At 42.2% G+C, this 23,379-nt stretch overlaps 1 protein-coding gene across 2 annotated transcripts in view; it reads left to right on the top strand.

The window, feature by feature from the left end:
• BLNK (B cell linker) overlaps window positions 1-23,379 on the top strand; it is a 309,255-nt gene that overhangs the window by 35,271 nt on the left and 250,605 nt on the right. For both annotated transcript variants that reach the window (XM_033943169.1, XM_033943170.1), the window contains exon 2: window positions 4,016-4,078. In XM_033943169.1, coding sequence (XP_033799060.1) covers window positions 4,016-4,078 — 63 coding nt within the window. The remainder of the gene's footprint in view (window positions 1-4,015; window positions 4,079-23,379) is intronic.

Raw genomic sequence — 23,379 nt, 5'->3', positions numbered from 1 at the left:
CAATGGGTTATTACCTGGAAAATTAAGGGATCAAATCAGTTTTCCCACCAGCAGGCCTAGAGTACTTTGTCTTCCCTTATGGGTTTTGAGGAGCTATCTAGTTTTAGGTGGTAGAAATGCATGTAGATATTAATAGTTGAGTGAGAATTTAATAGAAGTTCTTTCTGATAACTGTTTGTTTAATTTTAATATGTGTGTTTTTATGTAAGCCACACAGAATTGTGGGATTCTGCGGGCTATAAATTTTTTAATGAATAAATAATTGCCTGTATTTTAGTCATGTATGTGTGTGTGTAAGTGACCACACTTAAATTATTTAAGTGCATGCTAATTGCATGTGATAACTGCTAAGCATACTAGCTATAGATTTTCAGGACAAACCAATGCAGTGCAGGTTTTAGCCCATTGCCTGCATGGGCCTCTCTTGTTTTTCTTAAGGGAATCAACAGGGATACCAGAACTACAGATCCTGGAATAAAACCAGACCTGGATCAGCCTGCCCTGAAAATCTGCAGTCAATTGGCAATCCTTCTACCGAGCAGTACCGAGTGTTCAGTTGCTTAGTTCTAAATTATTTAATTAAATTTAAAGACTCTGCTCCTGTTCTGTTTGGCAGCGAAGCCTAAAAAGATAGAGGAAACAGATGGCTGCACAAAGTGAATGCTAACATCTACTTAAAATATAAAGTGCTTGATTCACTAAGGCTTTTTTTCTCCCCCATTTTGTGTCTATAGGAATAAAGCTCAGTCCATTAGATTCAAATGGGTTTATCTGTAATAGATACAAAACTGTTCACACGAAACCTCTTTTATTCAGGGATAGGAGGCTTGGCAGCTTTCTGCTGCATTTCTGGGCTTCTGGCTCAATCAGAAACATTCCTCTAGTGGGGCCATGGCCTCATGATCCTTAATTTGCAGCACAGTTTGGTTGTCCTGCGTTGTTGTATCCATTACACTCAGCGCTCTTGGCTAGGAGCCACGATCCACGATTCTCTCTGGAATACAATGTACAGTGCATGCACCTCAAGAATCTGTGCCTCCATGACAATCCTTCCTCAGTCAGCTCAAGAAGTAGAAATTTGACAACCCCCCCCCCCCCCCACCACCACCCATTTACTAAGCCTTGGTAGAGGTTTCTACCATGGCCCGGAGAGAAATGCTCTGAAGCTGCTCCCATGCCCATAGGAATTCTATGAGCGTCAGAGCATTCAGTGCGCCAGGCCATATTAGAAACCTCTACCATGACATAGTAAAAGAGGGCCTTGGCTTGGGAGCTGAACCCAGGTATTTGCATGGCAGTACACAGCTAAGCCTCTACCCCAGTCCATAATACTGTTTCAAACTCTTCTGTGATCATAAGAAATATCAACGTTTTCATATTTTTATTCATTGGGGGCAAAACCAGAGAAAATGGGAATGTTATGGCTTTTTATTTTTTACATACCAATACTCCAATTTCATACTATGGCAAATATTTTTGCAAACATTAAAACCAATAAATTTTATTGAACTTAAAAAAAAAAAAAAAAAATGTTGCTTTTCTCATAGTTTTTATCAGTGAAAATCTTTCATTTTTGAGCAGTCCTCACTATGGGCTCATAGACCAAGATTATACCCCCATTATAATTTTTGCTATCATGTGTGCTTTCAAAATAATTCCTCTATTGATCTAGAGCAGTGGTTTCCAACCCTGTCCAGATGGGTTTTCAAAATATCCCTAATGAATATGCATAAAGAGATTTGCATGTAATGGAAGAGACAGGTATGCAAATCTCTCTCATGCATATTCATTAGGGATATTTTGAAAACCCGACTGGCTGGGGGGTCCCCCAGGACAGGGTTGGGAACCACTGATCTAGAGCAATGTTTCCCAAATCAGTCCTGGAGTATCCCCTTGCCAGTCAGATTTTCAGGATATCCACAATGAATATGCATAAACTTGATCTGCATGCTCTGCCTCCATTATATGCTAATTTCTTTCATGCATATTCATTGTAGATATTCTGAAAACCTGACTGGCAAGGGAGTGCTACAAGACTGTGTTACGAAACATTGATCTAGAGCAGTGGTGGACAACCCTGTCCTGGAGGAACACAAGGCCAATTGGGTTTTCAGGCTAGCCCTAATGAATATGCATGAAGCAAATTTGCATGCCTATCACTTCCATCATATGCAAATCTCTCTCATGCATATTCATTAGGGCTAGCCTGAAAACCCGATTGGCCCGGTGTTCCTCCAGGACAGGGTTGGGAATCACTGATCTAGAGCAGTGGTGGACAACCTGCGGCCCACCATTGAATTTTACATGGCCCCCCGAGACCATGGGAATTATACACAGAAAGAATTTTGGTGATTTTAAATACTATATTTTACAAATATTGTCAGAATAGCCACTCTAGCTGTTTGTTTTTATCATTTTTAGCTAAATTTTACTTATTTATTTATTCATCAGAGAAAGTCTATAGAGCTCTGTGTATTTCTGATTCTAACATTATGTAATGTTGCAGTCCTTTAGGGACGGTACTGATATTTCAACAGCCCTCGGTATATAGTTGGTGCCCACCCCTGTTCTAGAGCAGTGGTTGCCAACCCTGTCCTGGAGGACCACCAGGCCAGTCGGGTTTTCAGGCTAGCCCTAATGAATATGCATGAGAGAGATTTGCATATAATGGAGGTGACAGGCATGCAAATCTGCCTCATGCATATTCATTAGGGCTATCCCGAAAACCCGATTGGCCTGGTGTTCCTCCAGGACAGGGTTGGGAATCACTGTTCTAGAGAATAATCACTAAGAAAACATTTGCTTGTGATTGGTTGTGTTTTATGATTTTGTTTGTGATATTTCACCCCCTTTTCACATAGTTAACTATCCTATCAAATTTTATTATCAAGGCTGAGAGCTTTGGGTATTGGAGGAAAAATCTTAGATTGGTTTCGTTCATTTCTGTCTTGAGAGGACATTCCGTGTAGAGATTGCTCAAGACCAGGGGTAGGCAATTCCAGTCCGCAAGAGCCGGAGCCAGGTCAGGTTTTCAGGATATCCACGATGAATATGTATGAGATGGATTTGCATGCACTGCCTCCTTGAGATGCAAATCTATCTCATGCATATTTATTGCGGATATCCTGAAAACCTGTCCTGGCTCTGGCTCTCGAGGACCGGAATTGCCTACCCCTGCTCAAGACTATTCAGGTTGGGCTGTTCTTAGTGACGGTGCACTACAGGGTTCAGGATTATCGGCAGTTCTGTTTAACATTTATTTGTTACCCCTTTGTCAGGAATTGAGAAAACTGAGTATGAACTTTCGGCATTATGCCGATGATATACAGTTTCTGATTCCAATGACAGGTTCTATGGCTAATGGACTTTTGTTTCTTGAGCACTGCTTTCAGGTTGTTAAAATTAAATGTTAGTAAAATAGAAGTTTTGTGTATAGCTAGGGGAAAACATTTGGAGAAGTTTCCATCTACTATAATGTTGGAAAAGATGATTATCCCAGTCCTAAATCAATGCAAGTATTTGGGAGTACTATTGGATTCTACGCTCTCATTCAAGCAATTAAGGCAGTAGTCTCTAAAGTATTCTTTAAGCTTCATTTATTACAAAAGTTGAGAGGCTACCTTAAGATGGATAACTTTCGTACTGTGATCAGTATGCTGTTGACTCCAGTGTTTGACTACTGTAATTCTCTTTATCTTGGATTACCTAAGTATGCGATTCATGCATTACAAATTGCCCAAAATGCTGATATTCAGCCAGGACCCACATAAATATCTTATATGGCCTTGGATGAATACTGGCTGGCACCTGGAAATCAGCTTATGATGAATTAGCTCCACATATTTAGTGCAGGGGCCTGACAATGAATATCTGGGTTAATTAAAAAAAAAAAAAAACAACGCTGATTTGCCCGGTCTGAATATCTACCAATATAGCAGTAAGCGTCTAAAGTGATGCAGGATTCTCAAACAGTTGCTAATTAATTTATGTGTATTTTTTTCTTTTTCACTTTCAGTTTGGAATGTATGAAAGCAGTACTGTAATAGAGGAGCTAGGAATAAATGGCACCAGGTTTTTGGTAAGTATAAAAATAACTTTTTGCTGATATTACCAAGTATTACATAGGGGTTTAATAGTAATAAAATGAAAACTATACCTGGAAAATTTATTTTTCCCAATATGATGGTCTCCATTTCCTATGCTACTCAGAATTTGCCTTCACAGATCTCAAACAAGTCTACATATGGTGGTCAGTATGCAGTAAGTGCAGCTTGTTAATTGCTTAATGCCCTCCGTGCCCACTCTCTGCCCATGCCATGACCTGATACAAAAAGCACTTTATACAGGGTATAACTACTAAATTACCGCAAAGACTCTTAATACAGATTTGCACTAGCAGTTACTATGTAGTAAACAACACAGTTTAGTCAAAGGGCCAATAGCATTGTTGCTGGTCTTGGATTTTGTTCACTTAAACACAAAAGGGTCAATATTCAAAGCAATTTAAAAGGCTTGGAGAAGCTCCTGGCCCTTTAAATCACTTGTTTGAGGCTCCCAATAGAAACCCAGATTGAATTGAAAGTATGCTACCTAGCCTTTAAACCCTATATGGAGATACCCCAGATGGCTTTCCCAGATTCACTGATCTTTTAGGCAGAACTACTAAACAGTGCAACTCTGAACACCTAATGATATCATTTTCATCACTAAAAGGCATAAAATATGAGTTCCCACTGCTAATCTTTTTATTATCAGATAGCAAAAGTTTGAAACTCTCTTCCCACAGTGATTCGAACTACTACTGAATATACCGCTTTCAGAAAACAACTGAAAACATGGCTCTTCATAAACCTCAATGAGGGATGCAACTTAGACTCTACCAAAGGTCTACCCCATAGGCAGCAGAATGCTTTTTTCATTTGGGGGGTGGGGGCAAAAGCTCCGCCCTAGCCCCAGCAGAATTCTAAGGCTTGACCTCTCTCTCCGGCTCCCTACTTCCCCACCTACCTTCCCCGGTCGCAGTAATTTTAAATCTTTCAGCAGCTGCTGCGCAACATCAACGAGCAGGCCTGCCCGGAAGTTTTCATTCTGCAGCGACGTTACGTGACGACTGCCCGAAGATTTAAAATTACAGCAGCTGGGAGGAAGTAGGTGGAGGAGTAGAGTCATTAACCACCAACTTTGGGGGAGGCCGTGGCCCCTATGGCATCCCCAGTTCTGACACCCATGGTCTACCCTATAAAATTGAAAATACCTTGTAACTTCTGTCTATGAATACAATATTGTAACTTTATGTACATAAGAACATAAGAATAGCATTACTGGGTCAGACCAATGGTCCATTAAGCCCAGTAGCCTGTTCTCACGGTGGCCAATCTAGGTCACTAGTACCTGGCCTAAACCCAAGGAGTAATAATATTCTATGCTACCGATCCAGGGCAAGCAGTGGCTTCCCCCCTGTCTTTGTCAATAATAGACTGTGGACTTTTCCTCCAGGAACTTATCCAAATCTTTCTTAAAACCATCTAAGCTATCTGTTCTTACCACAACCTCTGGCAATGCGTTCCAGAGTTTAACTATTCTCTGAGTGAAAGAAAATTTCCTCCTATTGGTTTTAAAAGTGTTTCCCTATAACTTCATTGAGTTTCCCCTTACTCCATGAAATTCTCGGTATCAGACAGAACCTTCTCTAAAAAGAGAACAGGCCTCAATTCAATGAAATGCCTGAACAAAAAAAATGTGTTTTCAGCAATTTTCTTAACCTCAGAATATCAGAGCAGAATCTTAAATTCCCTGGCAGAGCATTCCACATTGCTGGCTCTGCCATTGAAATGGCAGATTTTACTGTCTCGGCATAATGAACCCCATCCCGTATACCCTCATATAACAACATCCTTTTTTCAGATTTCAACATACAATTTTTCTGATATACACATACAATTTCCTTACAATATCTTGGCAATTTACCATATATCCCCAAATATATTGCATAAATTACACACGTTTAAACAATTACAATTTCATGGAAACTATAAAAAATGTATTAGTTATGATTCTGATGTAGCAATATCATGCTTTTATTCTACAAAGCTTTGATTAATATATGATGGGGGTTTCCTATTTGCCTACAGTTAAATAAATGTACTGCTCATTAAAGATGCACGATAAAGTGTTATCAATCTCATGCTTAGGGATACCCTGAAAACTGACCTGTTTGTGGACATGTCTGTGCACTTCAAAACTACCGTGAATCATCCAGTTCCTTTAACTTATGATATGCCATTTCAGTTATTTTCTGGATAACTATAAAATTTTTTAGTAACAAAAACAGAAGGAAAAAAATATGATCATCATTCTGGTTTCAATTGCCTGCCTTGATAGTATCAATGTTGAAAGTGGAAAAAAAAAAAAAGACAGAAATACTGACATTTACCTAAAGTTCCTTTTGATCACAAGAGCATGCAAGATCTAGCATGTGCTAAAAAGATTGTCTAAACCCACATTCTGCTCCATTGAAATGAGGCAATTCAAAGGCTACTAAATTATACTATACAAATATATTAATTGATCTTAGAGGGTGTTGCAGGTAATTTTCTTTTTTTCACGAAACAAAATATGAGAGAAATTCATCAAGCATCGCTAGGGTCTTACTCTTAACATACATAATGGGCCCTTTTTACAAAGCTGCGGTAGGGATTCTCCTTCAGCAAATGCTCCAAAGCTTATAGGAATTAACTCCTTCTATTACAAAACCGTAGTGCGGTTTTTAGCGCCAGCCATGGCAGTAACAGCTCCGACGCTCATAGGAATTCTAAGAGCATTGGAGCTGTTGCCACAGTGGCCAGCGCTAAAAATCACGCTACAGTTTTGTGAAAGGGGGGTAAATGGTCTTCGGTGCATTTGCCGCAGGGGAATCGCTACCACAGCTTTGTATACGGGGCCCTAAGGCAATTAACATGGGCTAAATGCTAAGAAGTCCATTTTCTACCTAGGGGCTTCTTAGCACTTAACATTCATTAATTCCTTTAACGTGCAATTAAAGCTCTGACACTACTAGGTGAATTGCCCCCTAAGGCCCTTATTTTAGAAGCTCTATTCGTGTCTTGTACATCTGAAAGCCAGCATTTAGGCATTTATATGGTATAGCTGTCCAAATTCTGATTATAACAAGCCAGGATATGGATGTCTAAAACTACAGTATGTCCTAATGGCAAAGGGGCATAGTCTACGTGTATTTTGGATGGGACTAGAAAGAGGCCAAAATATGGATATCCAGCTCTAATTTCAGAAGGGAAAATGACGCCTATATCCATAAAGATGGACTTTGTTATTTACACCTAGTACTTGCCATATTCAGCAGCTGTCCACTGAAAAGAACATAAGAATATAAGAATAGCCTTTACTGGGTCAGACCAATGGTCCATCAAGCCCAGTAGCCCGTTTTCAAAGTAGCCAATCCAGGTCACTAGTACCTGGCCAAAACCCAAGGAGTAGCAATATTCCCTGATACCGATCCAAGGCAAGCAGTGGCTTCCCCCATCTCTTAATCCCACAATGGCTTCTGTTCCCTTCCCTCCCATAAATGTGAGACCTCTGTTATGGATAGCTCCCCATGCAAAATTGAGTAGCAGTGCATTGATTAGTACTCTAGGCTCTAAGCCAGGGGACCGAGGTTCAAATCCATCCTCGTCATAGACTACTTTAGCCAATAAAACAACATAGAGACAGTTGCCTAGTCCCCCTCCCTCTTCCCCCCCAAAAAAAAAATAAAATCAGGAACTCAATAGGAAGAACACAATAGGATATAAATAGACCAAGGGCTGAAGCCCAGAAAACTAGACTTTGTGGAAGATACTTCAAAGATAAACTTAAAACACGATATTGATACATGTACATAGACTGTATTTAGTTGAATAGGCCAAACTCCTTAGGAGGTGTGTAAATATTGTGTACTTAGTTGCAATAGTAAACCTAATATTAGATGTGAAGATAGGTAGGACGATTAATACATATAAGTAGGACGATCGATGGGCCGGTAACATAAGTAGGATGATTGATTGATTATGCCATAATTATGCTGGTATTAATAACTCTGTATTTTAACATCGCTACAAAAGCCTCTGTAACTCTGTATAGAGTCCACCTCGCAGAAGCCCCTGTAGCTCTATATAGAACCATGTATTATAACACCTCCACAGAAGCTCAGGTATTGTAACACTTTTTACAGAAGCTCATGCAAACTGCTCTGAATTGACTCCCCAGTCATTAGTAGCAGTATAGAAGCTAATAATAAATAATCCCACTTCAGCTATTTGTGATTTGGGGGTTTGTTTTTTTTTAAATGTGAGCCCTCTAGGCACAGAAAAGTGCCTACTGTATCTGAATGCATACGTATCAGAACGGGGGGGAGAGCGCTCACAAGGGCCATGGCCTCCCCAAAAATTGCCCATCCTGTAGGTCAGGGGGTACACGGGCTGACTGCCACCCCGCTGCCGCTGCTGCTCCCTGCCCGCCACCGTAACTGCAGGAAGGGAAGGGCCAGGCGTGTGCAGCGAATGCACGCCACCGACCCACAAGCCTTCCCCTGACATCAAATTATGACATCGGAGAGAAGATCTGGCCCGGACCTTCTATTCGACATCAGAATTGACGTCAGGTGAAGGCTTGTGGGCCAGCGCCGCTGCACGCGCCTGGCTCTTCCCTTCTTGGATTTACTGCAGCAGTGGGCAGCAAGCAGCAGCGGACCGTGGAAGAGGAGGAAGAATCGGTGGCAGGTAGGCCAGGCTTCGGGACGGCCTATTGAAAACAATAGGTACAAGAAGATCAGATATGTTTTCTGTTATGGGTCCACAATGGTGGAACTCTCTGCCACAACATATTAAAAATGAAAAAGATCTTCTTTCTTTTAAAAAATCTTTAAAAACGCACCTTTTAAAAAGATGCTTTTAATACTCAATATTAATATTTTTATGTTTTAATTTTTTAACTACCCCCGTTTCCTTCTGTTTTTTCCATATTTGTTTTTCTCGATATAACAGATGTAACTTTTGCCCTTCTTCCCTCCCCAGTTAAAGTTTGTCTTGTCTTAAATTTGATGTTAATGAATTTTTAATTAGTATTTTTATAATCTTACTAGCTGATGGCCCGGCGTTGCACGGGTATTTAATTATAGCAATAACACAGTAAATGGATTCAAATAAAGATACTTTATAGTGGTGAATGAAATTATTTTATTACAGCTTTATAAAAAGTACAATATTCAAATTATAATGTGAAATATTTGACAAAATGAATACAATACAACTAACACAAAACTTGATTATAAACAACATTTTTAGTTTCACCTCCAGGAGCAAGAACATATAAATTCTTGGGTGAACCCACCCTTGAGCAAGCAACATAGAGTTGTCCATGGGAAAAACAGGGGGATCTTAAATCCACTCCACAGTATGTAATAGTCTGTCCCTGTGATTTGTTGATTGTGATAGAGAAGGCAAGTCTCACTGGAATTTGCAATCTCTTAAACTGAAAAGGAAGATCTGTTGGAATAAGTGATATCCGCGGGATAAATATGGTTTCACCTTGTCCCTTTCCGGTTAAGATAGTTGCTTCAATTAAAGAAACTCCATGCAGTTTTTTCCCGGTTCAGAATGGAAGCTGTGTTCCTAGTTCAGCATATGTGAGTACTAATGTAATGTAATAACATTATGAACTGGGGTGCATGAAGGAAACAGTTACAAACACAGTTAGAACATACAAACTCTATATGTATGGTGTCGGTGGTAGAATAGAAACGATGTCCCAAGTGGTTATAGTGTCATAGAAAGTGTTTTATAGTTGGAATTCCTGTGAGAATGGGAGCTTTTTACATTTTTCCATTGACAGGAATGGGTGAAATATGATTTTCTGTTTTTAGCTCCGCCCACGTGTGCAGGTGGGCCGCGAGACCCCCAGAACATATCACCCCAGGTAGTGAGGGATCTGCATACCAAGTTATGTTCAAATCGGTGATGCCGTTTTTGAATTACTGTGAGAATGGTAGGTTTTGACATTTTTTCCATTGACATGAATGGGTGAAATCTTATATTCTGTTTGTAGGTCCGCCCACGTGTGCAGGTGGGTCGCGATACCCCCAGAACATATCACCCCAGGTAGTGAGGGATCTGCATACCAAGTAACGTTCAAATCGGTCAAGTCGTTTTTGAATTACTGTGAGAATGGCAGTTTTTTACATTTTTTCCATTGACATGAATGGGTGAAATCAGATTTTATGTTTGTAGCACCGCCCACGTGTGCAGGTGGGCCGCGAGACCCCTAGAACATATCACCCCAGGTAGTGAGGGATCAGCATACCAAGTTTCGTACAAATCGGTATAGCCGGTTTTGAATTACTGTGAGAATGGCAGCTTTTTACATTTTTTCCATTGACATGAATGGGTGAAATGTGATTTTCTGTTTGTAGCTCCGCCCACGTGTGCAGGTGGGCCGCGAGACCCCCAGAACATATCACCTCAGGTAGTGAGGGATCTGCATACCAAGTTTCGTTCAAATCGGTCAAGCCGGTTTTGAATTACTGTGAGAATGGCAGCTTTTTACATTTTTTCCATTGACATGAATGGGTGAAATATGATTTTCTGTTTGTAGCTCCGCCCACGTGTGCAGGTGGGCCGCGAGACCCCCAGAACATATCATCCCAGGTAGTGAGGGATCTGCATAGCAAGTTTCGTTCAAATCGCTCAAGCCGTTTTTGCGTGATCGCGGCACATACACACCTCCGATTTTATATATATAGATCCCTTTTTTATTTGTGTACATTGCTTTGTAAACAGATTCAGCGATACATCAAATATTAATAAACCTTGAACCTTGAGGGAGGCAGGCAGGCAGGCTGGCTTCAGGGGAGGGGGTGGGACAAAAGGCGGGAAGGCAGTAAGTGGGAAGGATAGAGAGGAAGGATAGAGAGGCAAAGAAAGACCGGGGGGGGGGGGGAGGAGGGTTGTGAGCAGAAGAAAGGCAGAGAGCGAGAAAGGCCTGGACCAAAGGAGAAAGACAGGAGGCAGATGCTGGACTATGGGAGGTGCAGACAGAGGGGGAGAGACCCTGAGGAAGAACAAAGAGATGGAAGATCATAACAGAAGAAGAAGAGAGAGGGAGGGGGTTGTAAGAAGAAGAAAGACAGAGAGAGGCCTGGACCAAAGGGGAAAGACAGGAGGCAGATTCTAGACTATGGGAGGTGCAGACAGAAGAGACAGAGGGGGAGAAACCCTGCGGACATAAGGACATAAGCAATGCCTCTGCTGGGTCAGACCAGAGGTCCATCCTGCCCAGCAGTCCACTCGCGCGGTGGCCCATTCAGGTCAAGGACCTGCATAGTAATTATCTATCAGTAACCCTCAATCCATTTTTCCTGCAGGAAATCATCCACTCCTCTATCTATACCCTTCAATCCCCTTATCCTTCAGGAATTCATCCAAACCCTTCATGAAACCCTGTAGCTTACTATGTCGTATCACACCTTATGGAAGCGCATTCCAGGTGTCCACCACCCTCTGGGTGAAGAAGAACTTCCTAGTATTGGTTCTGAATCTGTCCCCTCTTAACGTTTCCAAATGCCCCCTCGTTCTTGTATTTTTTTTGAAATTTTGAAAAATCTGTCCCTCTCCACTTTCTCCATGCCTTTCATGATCTTGTAGGTCTCTATCATGTCCCCTCTAAGCCTCCGCTTCTCCAGGGAAAAGAGGCCCAGCTTCTCCAATCTTTCGGCATATGAAAGGTTTTCCATACCCTTTATCGGTCGCGTTGCTCTCCTCTGAACCCTCTCGAGTATCGCCATATCTTTCTTAAGGTATGGCGACCAGAATTGGACGCAGTACTCCAGATACGGGCGCACCATTGCCCAATATAGCGGCAGGATAACTTCTGCCATTCTGGTTGTAATACCCTTCTTGATTATACCTAGCATTCTGTTTGCCTTTTTTGAGGCCGCTGCGCACTGCTCCGACGGCTTCATTGATCTGTCTACCATTACCCCTAAGTCTTTCTCAAGGCTACTCTCACCCATTACCAGCCCCCCCATCGTATAGCTGTACATCGAGTTTCTGTGTCCTACATGCAAGACTTTGCATTTCTCTACATTAAACTTCATCTGCCATTTATTCGCCCACAAAAAGATGCAAGATCATAACAGAGGAGGGAAAGAGAGGGAGGGGGTTGTAAGCAGAAGAAAGACAGAGAGAGAGAGGCCTGGACCAAAGGGGAAAGACAAGAGGCATATTCTGGACTATGGGAGGTGCAGACAGAAGAGACAGAGGGGGAGAGACCCTGAGGAAGAACAAAGAGATGCAAGATCATAACAGAGGAGGGAGACATGTTGTCAATAGGTCAGGGGGGAGGATTTGTAAGCAGAAGAAAGAGAGAGAGAGAGGCCTAGACCAATGGGGAAAGACAGGAGGCAGATGTTGGACCTGGAACAAAGGTGGTGGTAGGTACAACTGGTTCTGGGGAGGGTAAGCAGAGGGAAAAGAGATAGAGACCTGGACCCAAAGGGGATGGGGCTGGATTGTGAAAGAAATGTTGGATAAGAAAGAAAGAAATATTGGATGCACAATCAGAGACTCATGAAATCACCAGACAACAAAGGTAGGTAAAATAATTTTATTTTTAATTTAGTGATCAAAATGTGTCAGCTTTGAGAATTTATATCTGCTGTCTATATTTTGTATATTTGTCTATTTTTCTATAGTTGTTACTGAGGTGACATTGCATATTTTAAAGTCATCTGCCTTGACATCTTTGAAAAAACCCAAATATAAATGATAATTTTTAACATTCTCTCTGCGTACAGTGTGCTTTGTGTTTTTTTTATTTTGTGGTTACCATTGTGTATTAATAAGATTATATTGTGTGTATATGAAAAATGGATAGAAGAAATTGCATTACAATTAGTATTATTATTATGGCGGTGGAGTCAGGGGCGGAGTTTAGACAGGTCTGGAGCGGAGCTTTTGGGTCCCCCCAAACAAAAAAGCGTTCCACTGCCTATGTCTGAATGTATAAAAGCCTTCATGTTTATTGAAGCAATGTACACTCACTTACAGTCAGTATTTTTCAGTAGCATACCCGTAAAGTGAAAACCATTATTTTTATTGTTTCAGAACTGAGATATAAAAATACTCTTAGCATTCGGTTTGTGTGTGAGCAGTTAGTTGTGTGTGTGTGTGTATGCGTGTTTGCATGCGCATGCTTTTATCTCGTCTGCTAAAATTTAAAAATGTTCACTGATTATTGCTAATAGCAACATCTTGTTCTGCTTTTAAATTTCAATATCACCTTTTTATGAGAGAGAAAAAAATGCTTTCCATTGAACAGGGAAATAATGATATCCTTCCACTGATTTTTGCAAGTCATTATAGGGAAACAAGATTATGGTAAATTGAAAATAAAGATAACATGCAGCTTTATTATCACTTCATAAAATTGCTTGATGATCACAGCGGAGTGAAGTTAAATCTGCTGGCAAAGTATAGATCTCTATCAGAAGCAGCCAAACTACCTCATGCTAAACTTTGCCCACCCCACCCCCTCCTATCATACACTCACATATCCTTCCTCTTTCCCAGCAGTTCTTTGTCCCCTGTCCTCTAAGCGCATCCCCCCCCACCACTGACGAATTAACCATATTGTAAATATATCCCGAGACTGCTAAAAACTCAGTTCACTGCCTTTACAATCTATTATGTGTAAATCTGAAAATTATGAGAGGATTATAATAATGGAACAATGTATAATTTGGATGTAAATGAAATGAATTTTTCATGAGAGTACAAATATTTGAGATCAAATACTATTTTAATAATGATGAATAAATTGTAGAGAAGCTATACAAAATAGCATAGCAGTGAGACTAACCTCAGATTTAGGGGCTCCTTTTATAAAGCTGCGCTAGCGGTTTTAGTGCGCGTGCGCGTGCTAGACGCTAATGCCAGAATTGAGCTGGCGTTAGTTCTAGCCATGTAGCACGGGTTTAGCGGGCGCTAAAATTCTGCATGCGCTAAAAACACTATCACAGCTTAGTAAAAGGAGCCCTTACTATTTCATGAGCTATTTGGAAGTTATTAAGCTATAGTGCTCTTGATGTCAATCTTTGTATTTATAGAGCAATCTTCCAATTGGTTTTTCATGAGACTCATTCACTAACAGTTAGCATGCACTAATGTTATTAATATATGTTATCTCACACCAGTCAGATTATATGCAGGTAGATTTCACATAGTACATGGAGGAGGAATTCATACATTCAGGTCAAGACATGGAACATTCCCCTACTATTTTACAAGAGACTTTGCTAAACACTGCCAAATTATTGTTCCCTTTGTATGCATAGGATGGTTTATTTAAGTCTTCTACATACAAAGGAATTCTAGAAAGTTGCACATGGAGAAAATAAGAATAGAGATCCCCCTCCCCCTTTTTCAAGATCACAGCTCCTTTTCTTTAGAGCCCCAATTCTAGGATCAATGGCTGCCCCCAAAGCATCCACCCCACCCCTCACTCTGGAGCACATTTTCCTACAACACAGTCCCTCCCCCCCCCAAGCAGCATGCCCACCATGCCCACCTGATGCATACCTCCTATGACACATGCTGCCACTGACAAAGGATCCACATCACACAAACCTCATAATTCCAAATCTCTCTCCCTTCAATGTGTCCACATCTTCTATATGACAATCTTCCCTTGCCACCAAAACCCCCAAGGCTCCAATCCTCTTTAAGGTACCTTAGCAGAACCCCACTCCAACCTTAATCAGGGGTCGCTTGTGTCTAGTGGGGCAGGAATGATTCCTACTGTCTCTCAAATTGTGATGCTGGCACTCAAAATGGCTGCTGCGGCATCTAGAAGTAATACTACAGTACTACCACTAGAGGTCAAGCTTTCTAATAAAGTTAAAATGTGCTTGGTGAATGCATTTGGGAAACAGTTCTTTTAACCAATAGGATAAAACCAAGGCTGAATCAAACCTGTCTGGTGAGAATGGAATCAAATGGCAAGCCTAAGAGCATTGTGAATATGGAGAACTGGGATGTAAATAGAGTCTGAGGGAAGAAAGCCTATGTGAATAGAGAAGCTAGGGATGAAAGATGTGAATAGTGAGGCTGGATGATCTGCGAGAGTAGGGTTACCAGATTTCCTCAGTAAAAAAAGAAGACACATGGCCCCACTCTGTTGCACCCTCCCCCCAAGCCCCCGCCCTGTTCTGCCCCTAGCCCTGCCCCAACACAAACCTCGTGTCTCCTTTTCCACGCATGTGTGTGATGTCATCATGTCTCTATCCACGCATACGCAGAGGCCCTACGGACACAGCCCCAAGTTTGGGGCCTTCCAAAACATGGACAAACTGCCAACAAATATCTTCCTACTTGGGGCCATGACACCAATAACACTTCATAACATTCACTCCTACCAGAACACCTGGCCTTGATCATATGTGCAAAACACAGATAAACCCTATGGGGTTCATAATCGAAACTTAAACATGTCTAAAAACCCGTCCAAGTCAGCACTTGGATGATATAAAAGACAGGTCATCCAAGTGCCGATAATCAAATTTCTGGATGTATCCAGGGACTTTTCAGGCCTCTGAATGATGCTGTGCACCCAGAACTGAAAGGGGCGTATCTGGAGGAGTGGTTAGGGCGGGATGTGGGATGACCTAGACTTAGTTGTCCTGCAGGGATAATCAATGTTTCACAAGACTTTCTGGACGAAACTTATACGTTGTGACTGCAGGTCACACTGTGATGCCTCATAATAATTGTAGGGTGTGTGCGCACTACCCAGGAGATTAAGAGGGGACATGATCGAAACATTCAAGTTACTGAAGGGAACAGACTTAGTAGATAAGGGCAGGTTGTTCACCCTCTCCAAGGTAGGGAGAACGAGAGGACACCCTCTAAATTTGAAAGGGGATAGATTCCGTACAAACATAAGGAAGTTCTTCTTTACCCAGAGAGTGGTGGAAAACTGGAACGCTCTGCCGGAGTCTGTCCTAGGGGAAAACACCCTCCAGGGATTCAAGACAAAGTTAGACAAGTTCCTGCTGAGCCAGAACATATGCAGGTATGGCTAGTATGCAGGTAGAGCCAGAATCTACGCAGGTAGGGCTAGTCTCAGTTAGGGCACTGGTCTTTGACCAGAGAGCCACCACGTGAGCGGACTGCTGGGCACGATGGACCCCAGGTCTGACCCAGCAGCGGCAATTCTTATGTTCTTATGTTCTAAAAAATAAAATTTATTTTTTAGCATGGGGGTGGGCCTGGGAGTGGAGAATTGGTGTGTTCTACAGTAATCGGTTAGCATATGGGCATTGCTGTGTGCTAATTAACGCATGAGTCCCTACCACCTACAAGATAGGTGGAGATAGGGGTTCACACATCCATGACCATGTTTTATTAAGAAAATTAGTACATAGCCATTGATACTAAAATTTGGAAAATCACCCGTTTTACTCCACCAATAAAAATAGCCTTAGAATATGAGAATATCCCATGTAGGGGCACACTAAGGCCACTTTTTACTGCTGTTTGGTAACAGAGCCCCTTAATGTTTTAATTTTGATCTCAAGTGGAAGAAAGCAAGCATTGTTCAATTAAGAATAGTTACACCAGGTATTGCTTTCAACCAGCAGCGTTAGACCCTGGGTGGGAAGATCAAGATGGCCCCCCTTCCCGGGTCCAGCACCTCCCCCGTCCCCCGCACTCAGCTACTTATCCACCCACCGGGTCCTACACAGCTACAGCATCAGAGACAGCACTAAAGGCCGGCGGGCCCTTTTCTCTGCCAAATTCCGCCCACAGGAAGTTACATCACAGTGGCAGGAGACAGCAGACGATAGGTCCTGACATCCATAGAGACAGCCTTTAGCATTGTCTCTGTTGCTGTAGCTGTGGACAACTCAGCAGACATGTAAGTGGCTGAGTGCTGGAACTCGGTGCACAGAAGGAAGAGTTCAGCTGCAGGCAGCTCCTACCATTCGGTAGTCCTGGGCACTTTGCCGGGCCCACTCAATGATAGCTACAACCCTGCTTTCAACCTAATGCCAGTGAGTGACGTGAAGCAAAATTACTGCACAACTGGGGTTTTCCCATGGTAAGTTTGCATATCTTTTTCCTATACAAGACAGTACAGTTTGTTACCGTTCTATAAGCCAAAGTGAAATGTAGAAACTTACAGTAGATTCCTAATTGGTATTAACATACTTCTGAAACATTTTTCTTTTAACTGAAATATCTAATGAATTAAAACAGAGTTAACTACAGTGAAGCTGTCATTTTCACAGTGCCAGACTCAGATAATCTTACATGATATAGTAGTAGGTACAAAAGAAGTTGCAGCAGAGCATAAATATTCTGTGATCGACTGTCGGAAGCTCATGAACACAAGACCCATAAAAACCTCAGCTTACAGTAGACTGATATTATTCAAAAGTTCATTTAAAGGTGCATTTACTAAAAAGGCCCTCAATCAGTACATCTTACCATTAGTTAATAATGAACGTACATCTCTAGTTGCTATTGACAGAGATAAACAGACTATTGAAACATAGGTGATTTCATAAATTTTAGAATGTTCTTAAAATGCTTAAAAATAAACACAAGTGGAGAAACAGCTGATTTCCAAAATGTACTACTTTTTTCAGCAAAATGCAAAGTTTTATTACACTGTTTATAACTTAGGATACTTGGAATTTTCAGAATGTATAATTTGCAAGGGCCCCATTCTAGATAGTTCTGTTGAGAGTAATGGACTTAATATAGATTTTCTGCGGGAAGTCATATTGGGCCAGATTCAACAAAAGCTGCTGAAAATTAGGTAGCAGTAACTGCCCTACCACCACCTAACTTAATTGGATTTAAGTGACACAGTTGGTCACACCATTAAAACCTAATTAAATCCTCTTTAATAAAATAGAATTACTGCTGCTACATGGCCTCCAGGATCGGCGCCTACGTCCTTGTTGGCTAGCAGTATATAGTGACGCTGAAGCCCAGAAGCCTCTTCGTTTGAGACTGAGGACTTTCATAGAGATCAGAATCCACAGGTGACCCTTGAGGGGAGGAATCCTGGCCTAACCCTCAATAAGCCTGATTCTAAGAGAGAGGTTTTAGAGGCTCAGCATTAAAGATGGTTTTCACAGCAACCTATGAACTGCATATATAATTTGCTTATATATAATTTGTATATAGGTGTGTTTAGGGGCAGTGCTGGACTCCGGCATCACTGTGTGTCACTGATCATGATTCAGGAAGGACCCTGGGTGCAGGAAATATAGTCTGTAAAACCCTGGCCTATATTTCTGGAGCCTAGGGTCCTTGGGATTGACACATGGCACGTGCCCATTTTGTAGGCATCTGCTGCTGCAGGCACCGCTTACAGAATCAGGGTCATTGGGCCCAAGGATTGCCAGAATTATTCTGGAACTTTCTAGTGATCAAAGACTAACACCAGCTACACACACTGTAGAAGGACTTGCATATCTACTCCTACTCTAGCTGAAATCATGTTCTGAGCATTTCACAATTTACAGTTTATTTAAAATTTAATATACAACCAGGCCCAACAGGATATAGGCGGTTCACAATATAAAAACCAGTTTTATAAACAGAAAAGAATGCCACATAATAAAATAGCAAAAGACCTGTCTCATTCTTCCAACAAGAAGAAAGAGAAAAAAAAAACATGCAGAAGTAAGCGTCTGTACATATCACATAACCTTAAATTTTCCAGTCCACATCGGACTGAATTTCAAACACCAATTCAAAAAAATATGTTTTTAATAACATCTTAAAATTCTTCAAAGCTATTTCTGCCTAAATAATTTTAGGTAAGGAGTTCCACAAAGTACAATTTTTACTTAAGTTAGTCACCCTTATTTTTATCTAACTCATATTACCCTAGCTAGTCTTTCTATATGTGTTAATGGGTATTGTGTTGACATTGTAAGTAGCATACCATGCCATAATCTGTACAATTATCTGAATATATATACTGCTGTAATCGTCTATTGCCTGTGTCTGGTTTATTCTTGCTGTCACTTTGGGTGACTTTTTTTTTCAAAAGAGTGGAAAATAAATTCTAATAGGTAGATACTGTAGATGCTCTAATGTCCCCAAAAAAGAAAATAGAAACATAGAAGATGACGGCAGATAAGGGCCATAGCCCATCAGGTCTGCCCACTCTACTGACCCATCCCCAAGTCTACTATCCTAGGGATCCCACTCCTGGTGACAGGTTCCCTTGGCTTAACCCTCTAAGGGATCCTACATGGGCATCCCATTTGCTCTTAAATTCTTGCACGCTGTTTGCCTCGATCACCTGCACCGGGAGCTCGTTCCAAGGATCAACCACTCTCTCGGTGAAGAAATATTTCCTGGTGTCGCCATGAAATTTCCCGCCCCTGAGTTTGAGCGAATGCCCTCTTGTGGCTGAGGGTCCTTTGAGAAAGAGAATCTCTTCTTCCATCTCGATACGGCTGGTAATATACTTAAACGTCTCAATCATGTCTCCCCTCTCCCTACGTTCCTCGAGTGAGTACAGCCGCAAATTTTTCAGCCTTTCCTCGTACGATAGATCCTTGAGCCCCGAGACCATCCTGGTGGCCATCCGTTGCACCGACTCAACACATCTTTTCAGTAGTGTGGCCTCCAGAATTGCACACAGTATTCCAAATGAGGCCTCACCATGGTTCTGTATAATGGCATTATAACTTCAGACTTCCGGCTGACGAAACTCCTCCGGATGCAACCTAACAACTGTCTTGCCTTAGATCAGGGGTGCCCAACATGTCGATCGCGATCGACCGGTAGCTCAGGAAGGCAACGTGAGTCGATCACAGAGCCCATCCCGGGCTCCGTGATAGACTCGTGTTGCCGTTCCGATCTACCGGGCCTATCATCCTTCCTCTCCCCGACGTCAAAGACGCCGACGCCGGGCATTAGGCTGTTTTTGTCAATTCGTGAGGGGGGGGAGAGGGCAGCGGCAGCAGCAGCCTGAAAAAGAAATCATCCTGGCCGAGGTCGATGTCATGCTCCGGAGCTTCTACAGCCTTCCTATCTCCCTCTCCCTTCTACCTGCTTCCGGCCACACCCCCTGCTCCGCGGCTCTCTTCGGCAACTCAGCAGCAGCGATCGACACAAGCTTCTGACATCGAGGCATCCCCTCTGCGAGTCCCGCTTGTTTCAACTTCCTTTTTCCACAAAGGCGGGACTCGTAGAGGGAAGGCCTCGAAGTTGGCAGCTTGTCTTGATCAGCGCTGCTGACGAGTTGCTGAAGAGAGCCGCGGAGCAGTGGGGTTTTGCCAGGTGCAGGTAGAAAGGGAGAGGGCCAGATGCAGGACTCTTGGGTGAGGGAGGAGAAGAGAGAGAGAAAGATAGAGGGGAGGGAAACAAAAGGAAATATTTCATACTGGGCTGGGCCGGAGTGGAGGGAGGGTGGAAAGATTCTGGCTATTGGGTGCAGTAACAAAGGAAAAGGGGGGAAAGCTGAAAATGGAGATAGTGACACAAAGAAGAGAAAGGGTAAGCAGGACCTACTGAATAAGGATAGAGATACAGAGGGGACATGAAGAGGAGGTGGAATAGAGACATAGAAGTAATCCTGAAAAAGTGTGTGTGGGGGGGGGGGGGAGATAAAGACATTGAAAGGGCAAATGGTGAACATGGGGTAAAGACAAGGACAGAGACAAATGAAGATTCTGAAAAAGTGGTGAGATAGGGATACAGGTGAGATGGACACAAAGAAGGGTGATGCTGGAAAATAGGTGGAATGGTAATTCTGACAGACACAGAAGGGAAATGCTGGATCAAGGAGATATGGGGCTCAGGCTGGATGGAATGAGGAGAAATGCCTTGTTGGCCCGGAACTTCCTCTCCTACGTCAGAATTGACATCAGGGAGCGGAATGCTGGTCAGCGCGACGCTTCTGCAGGGAAAGCTTGGGACGGCGGTGGCTTGGGGGCTGTTCCCCGATGGCGGTGGCAGCAAACCGAGTGGCTTGGGGGAGGGCAAGGAGAAAGAAAGAAAGGGGGCAGACAGGGAGACAGAAAGAAGGGGGAACAGGAAGACAGAAAGAAAAAGTTGGGAGAGAGAAAAAGGTCTGGAGGAGAGGAAACATACAGGAGGCTGAAAGAAAGGAAGAAAGATTGGATGCACAGTCAGAAGAAGAAAGTGCAACCAGAGACTCATGAAATCACCAAACAGCAAAGGTAGGAAAAATGATTTTATTTTCGATTTAGTGATCAAAATGTGTCTGTTTTGAGAATTTATATCTGCTATCCATATTTTGCACTATGGCTCCCTTTTACTAAACCGCAATATCGTTTTTTAGCGCAGGGAGCCTATGAGCATTGAGAGCAGCGCGAGGCATTCAGCGTAACTCCCTGTGCTAAAACCTACTATTGTGGTTTAGTAAAAAGGGAGGGGGTGTATTTGTCTATTTTTGTATTTTGTTACTGAGGTGACATTGCTTAGAGTCATCTGCTGTGACCTCTTTGAAAAAACCCAGAATATGAATAATTAACATTTTCTCTGCCTTTCAGTGTGCTTTGTGTTTTTTTAAAATTTTATTGTTGGTAGATCATTTTGACTTAGTCATTATAAAAGTAGCTCGCAAGCCCATAAAGTGTGGGCACCCCTGCCTTAGATGAAGCCTTCTCCACATGATCAGCAGTTTTCATGTCTGCGCTGATGATCACTCCCAAGTCTCGTTCTAGCTAAGGTCTCACCATTCAAGGTGTAAGTTCTGCACGGATTTCTGCTGCCGAGGTGCATGATCTTGCATTTCTTAGCATTGAAGCCCAGCTGCCAGGTCGAGGACCAAAGTTCCAACAAATGTAGGTCCTGTGTCATACTATCGGGTGAATTGCCATCTCTCACTATATTGCATAGTTTGGCATCGTCAGCAAATAACGTTACCTTACCTTGAAGCCCCTGAGTTAGGTCACCTATGAATATGTTGAAAAGGAGCGGGCCCAAGACTGAGCCCTGCGGTACTCCACTGGTCACCTCTGATGTTTTAGAGAGGGTACCGTTAACTACCACCCTCTGAAGTCTGCCACTAGGCTAGTCATTGACCCATGTAGTTAGTGTTTCTCCCAGCCCCGTTGATTTCATCTTGCTCAACAGCCTGCGATGCAGGACACTATCGAAAGCTTTGCTGAAGTCTAGGTATACGACGTCCACGGATTCTCCCAAGTCTAACTGTTTTGTTACCCAGTCAAAGAAGCTGATGAGATTGGATTGGCAGGACCTACCCTTGGTGAATCCGTGTTGACTGGGATCCCGTAGATTCTCCTCATCCAAGATTGCGTCTAATTTACGTTTGATTAGTGTTTCCATGAGTTTGCATACTATTGATGTGAGACTCACCGGTCTGTAGTTTGCAGCCTCTGCCCTGCAACCCTTTTTGTGCAGTGGAACGATGTTAGCTGTTTTCCAGTCTATGGGGACTCTCCCCGAATGGACTTAAATGACAGTACTGGCAATAAAACTTGGGGACAAAAAGCAGAACCATTCTTCTTGTTCAAGCAAGGAAACATGCTGTCAGCACATTGGGTTGCATAAAGAAGGAACTTTGGAAATTATTTTTGAAGAAATGGGTTTAGTTGGCATTTGCTCCTTTTTCTGATGAGAGACAAAAATAATTAGTTCATGTTTCCAGAAGCAGAAAGAGAATGAGAAGACATGAGAGTGTTATGCTAATAAATTACTGAGAATAATTACATTTACCTGTATTGTATAGCATGCACCAATTGTGGAAAAAGCTTAACTATTTCTTTTTCTCATTAATTTACACTTGTGAGACTCCATCACTGTTTTATTGATATGAGACACTTCATTCGTCACAAGTTCTTCAGTGTGTGTGGCTTTGCTGTATATTTTTGCTCCTTTTTAATATTTTAGTTCTTTTAAAAGGTAAGGTCTATAGTGACATGCATGGAGACACATCGTTCTACTGTAATAACTGTCAGGAATAGTTAACATAGTAAATGATTGCAGGTAAAAACCAAATTGGCCCATTGAAATTCTTCTACTTGGGTAAATGAGCATAGAATTTCCCGCAGGCAACTCAACATCAATTCCCCTTGTTCATCTCATTTTTTATCTGACCTCTAAACCTTTTATCCACATTGCTCTCCTTATCTTTCCCAAGCAGCCACACAAAAAAAAACTGTCAAAAGGCAGCACTCTAGTACTTCAACCAGTAAATCCAATCAAAAGGTCTAACCCAGTTTCATAAGGAGTTCATGCACACAAATACCTGCAGGGCTATTTCATAAGCATGATATGAGAAAATTCAAAATGTTTTTCAGTTTCATAGAGC

This window comes from Geotrypetes seraphini, chromosome 4 (assembly GCF_902459505.1).
Source record: "Geotrypetes seraphini chromosome 4, aGeoSer1.1, whole genome shotgun sequence".
Taxonomy (NCBI): Eukaryota; Metazoa; Chordata; class Amphibia; order Gymnophiona; family Dermophiidae; genus Geotrypetes; species Geotrypetes seraphini.
The sequence above is the reverse complement of the archived record's forward strand: the minus strand, read 5'-3'. Positions and strand labels throughout refer to the sequence as shown.